Source organism: Otolemur garnettii, unplaced genomic scaffold (assembly GCF_000181295.1).
Source record: "Otolemur garnettii isolate 467f Iridium unplaced genomic scaffold, OtoGar3 scaffold00035, whole genome shotgun sequence".
In the NCBI taxonomy this organism is placed as follows: domain Eukaryota; kingdom Metazoa; phylum Chordata; class Mammalia; order Primates; family Galagidae; genus Otolemur; species Otolemur garnettii.
Window position 1 is genome coordinate 16520742 of NW_003852430.1, and position 4160 is coordinate 16524901.

General features: G+C 41.3%; 1 protein-coding gene across 1 annotated transcript in view; it reads left to right on the forward strand.

The window, feature by feature from the left end:
- Positions 1-4160, forward strand: part of MTO1 (mitochondrial tRNA translation optimization 1) — a 19238-nt gene that overhangs the window by 782 nt on the left and 14296 nt on the right. The window contains exon 2 of the mRNA XM_003789686.2: positions 84-201. Within this exon, the coding sequence (XP_003789734.1) occupies positions 84-201 (118 nt within the window). The remainder of the gene's footprint in view (positions 1-83; positions 202-4160) is intronic.

A 4160-nucleotide genomic window follows, 5' to 3' on the forward strand; every position in this document is an offset into this window, starting at 1 on the left:
CCACCTTAGGTGTACGTGGCTGGCACCTTCACACAGGTGCCAAGCCTCTCTGCTGTGTTTCATCTGGCATTTTCTTTTGACAGAAAGAAATTCTGAATACCCCGCTGCTTACTGTTCAGGAAGGAGCTGTTGAAGATCTTATTCTTACAGAACCGGAGCCTGCACACCCGGGGAAATGCCGTGCCCGTGGTGTTGTTCTGGGTATGTACTGGTTCTGTACGGTGATAATAGTGATTGAACTGTGCGAGAGATTCATGTTAGCAAAGTATGGAGATATTTTGCTTATTCCAGGAAATTATTATACAATAATTATACAGTATAAATAATGTAACAATATAAATAATGATGTTTGTCTTTTCACTTTTTTTTTTCCACTTTTATTTTTTTAAAGAGACAGAGTCTCGCTATGTTGCCCAGGCTGGAGCCTGATCATAGCATACTGTAGCCTTGAACTCCTGGGCTCAAGTGATCCTCCTGGCTCAGCCTCCCAAGTAGCTGGTACTCCCACTACCCACCAGCTTCTTTCCATTTTGACATTCATGAAGTTCAAATTCTGGACTCAGCAGTACTATACAAGCATAGGACTTTCTAGCCAGCCTGCGCGGGTTCAAATCCAGCCGGGACCCGCCAAACAACAATAATGGCTGCAACCAAAATAGCCGGGCATTGCAGTGGGCGCCTGTGGTCCCAGCTACTTGGGAGGCTGAGGCAGGAGACTCGGTTGAGCCCAGAAGTTGGAGGTTGCCGTGAGCAGTGAAGCCATGGCACTCTACCCAGGGTGACGCCTTGAGGCTCTGTCTGAAAAAAAAGTGTATATTTTACCAGCTTTTTCTTTTTACTTTTTTTTTTGTAGAGACAGAATCTCACTCCATCACCCTTGGTAGAGTGCTGTGGTGTCACACAGCTCACAGCAACCTCCACCAGCTCCTGGGCTCAGGCGATTCTCCTGAGTAGCTGGGACTGCAGGCGCCTGCCAGACGCCCGGCTATTTTTTTGTTTGCAGTTTGACCAGGGCTGGGTTTGAACCCGCCACCCTCGGTATATGGGGCCGGTGTCCTACGGAGCCACAGGCGCCTCCCTAAATCTTTTTTTCCTCAGAATTTTGACAGCCTTGCTCTAGCTTTCAGTTTTATTCTTGAGAAGCTCAATGTTTTATTAAAATTTTTTGTACTTATCTTTTTTCTCTCTCTGAAGGCTTTAGGATCTCGTAGTCTGTGGTGTTCTGAAATTTTTGAATGGCGCACCTCAGGGTGGTCGTTCATTCATGTGGTGCGCTTCTTTCTCAGTGCTCCCTTTCGGCTCAGAGGTCCATGTCTTTGTTTTCTGGGGCGTTTTCTTTCGTTCTTTCTCTGCCCCCTCTGCAATTCCTGTCTGTTCCTGGATGGGTCCTCTAGGTTTCCTCTATTTTTATTTTCTGTCATTTTGCCATACTTTCTTAGATTTCCTCACCTTACTGTCCAAATTTTTCTAGTACATTTTAAAAAAATGCGTTATGTTGATATTTTGCATTTATAAGCAGTCTTTTTATTTTCTGATTATTTCTTTTCTGTAGCATCTGGTTCTTTATTTGTGAATCTGGTACCTTCTCAGATCTATTTAAGGATTTTATTTTATTTTCATTTTTTTGAGACAGTTTCACTATGTTGCCCTCGGTAGAGTGCCTTGGTGTCACAGCTCACAGCAACCTCAACCTCTTGAGCTTAAGCAATTCTCTTGCCTCAGCCTCCCAAGTAGCTGGGATTATAGGCGACTGCCACAATGCCCAGCTGTTTTTCTGTTGCAGTTGTCAGAGCTGGCCCAGGCTGGGTTTGAACCGGCCGGTCTTGGTGTATGTGGCTGGCACTGTAACCACTGTGCTATGGGTCCCGAGCCTATTTAAGGATTTTAATTATAGATGTCTGAAGTTTTCCTCTAACCTATATATGGTTTTTTCCAGATTTCTTTATTCTTTTTGCTTATTTGGGCTACACTCTTTTATGTACACAGCTTTCATCAAATACCTAGGGAACTTTGGTTGTCTGCTCACATTTTTAAATGAGGCACTAAAACACCATTTGGAGGATTTGTGTGCACAGTTGATTTTATTGCCTAGCAGACTCTATAGTGATGATTAAGAATTGAAATGGCCTTTTTGTTGGTGAATTTCCAAATATTACTATTAGTTCTCAGGAGAAGAATCAGTCTTCAATCTAAGAGGGGCGTCCAACTGTGTCCCTTAGCTGGCTTTGAATGCTTATTTAAGAGTTGTCTGGGCCCACACATTAAATAATAAACACTAACAAAACTTAATGAGAAAAAAAAAGATCTGTGCATAATTTTTATGATATCTGACACCACAGATAAGCACTCATAGCTGGAGCTGGCCACGGTTGCATGCCCCTGAAAGGGAATAATATGGCTACCTCCTGGCAACCTGAGGACAAAAGGATAGGAGAAACTGTGCTGTGGATTATAATCTTTTAAAATACATGCCCAGTTTCCCTGTTTCCATTTTAAGTTTTTTTTGACACACAAGTGACCATCGTGTTAATTAATTTTATTATGTTATTCTTCAGAATGGGAAATATATACACATGACAAACAATTTAAAGGGTACAAAAGCGTATAAAATGAAAAGGTAGTCGCTCTCCTTCATGTTGACCCCCGCCAACCAGTTTTCTTTCTCAGGACTATTTGCTATTACTAGTTTCTAGTGTGGTCTTTGTGTGTGAGCACATGTATGTCTTTGTGCATTTGTATACATGTTGTTATTTTTTTCACAAAGTAGAAGCATATTATACACACTGTTGCATACTTTTTTTAACACTTAATTTATAATTACTTTTGGAGACCAAGTTTCTTCTTTCTTCCTGGGTCTGGTGCGGTGGTTACCTTAGTAACCGTGATTTTCTGTAATACGCCTACTTCTACGTTTCGTCAGTTAACGTCTACTGACTTCCCTCCACGGGCGATTACTAAATTGGCTTTATTTTCATTTCATTTCCTTCCCCTTCTGTTCTTCTCTAGATTTAACGATTATGTTATTTATATTAGTGTAGACCTTTATTATACCCTCTTTCATACTTCTGTTACTTGATTTAATATCTTTAAAGGCTGTTTTTGACTCTCTAGAACTTTGCCATCATCCGAGACTGAAGTTGTGTCCCCATTACAGAGCAAGTCCCCGTGACCCAAATTAATCAACCTCCATTTTCCTGGAAGGCAGATCTGTCTGGGGACAAAATCTTAAGATGTAGATTTCAACTGTTTCTTTCATTTTCAGCCCCAGTTTCATTCTGACATTCCCAGCTCTCATTCTCAGTTCTTTAATCTCTTAGGACAAATTAGTTCATTCTCATGGTACTTGAGTTGTAGCTGTCGGCCCTGTGCTCGCATTGCTACCATTCTCCCAGTCACTTCCTCATCTGAAATTTCTCATCGTTGACAGATTCTTTCCTATCACTTGTACCTTTTTTATTCCTTTATCTAACTTTATTGGAGTTTCAGGAGAGAGAAGAACTTACCATATGAGGTAGTCTGCCATATTTAACCAGAAGTCTAAAATTAATTAATTTTTAAAATTAACTGGGACTAACTTTTCAGTGCTGATTTGAATTTAGGAACACGTGAGAGAATTGTGTTCTCTCTATGAGATTTCCTAGATTCTTGAGATTGCAGCATATAGCCTTCTTACTCATTGTTTCTCTTCAGCCTAAAGAATAACCTATAGCTTTTCTTTTTTTGAAACAGTCTCAAGCTGTCACCCTGGGTAGAGTGCTGTGGCTTCACAGCTCACAGCAACCTCAAACTCTTGGACTTAAACGGTCCTCTTGCCTCAGCCTCCGAGTAGGTAGGACTACAGGCACCCACCACAATGCCCGGCTATTATTTGGTTATAGTTGTCATTGTTGTTTGGCGGGCCTGGGCTGAATTCGAACCCGCTAGCTCCGGTGTATGTGGCTGGTGCCCTAGCCACTTAAGCTACAGGCACCAAGTTTTTTTTTTTTTTTTTTTTGATAGGGGATCTTGGGTTTTCCCAGTGGATCGCGCATGAAAAGATTAAGGCCCTCCAACTGCAATGACTTGTGATTTTTACCCCCATGGGAATGGATTAGTTTTTAAAAAGAGCGTGTCATTCCCATTTTTTTCTTTTTCTTCCTCTCTTATCATGTGACATATTT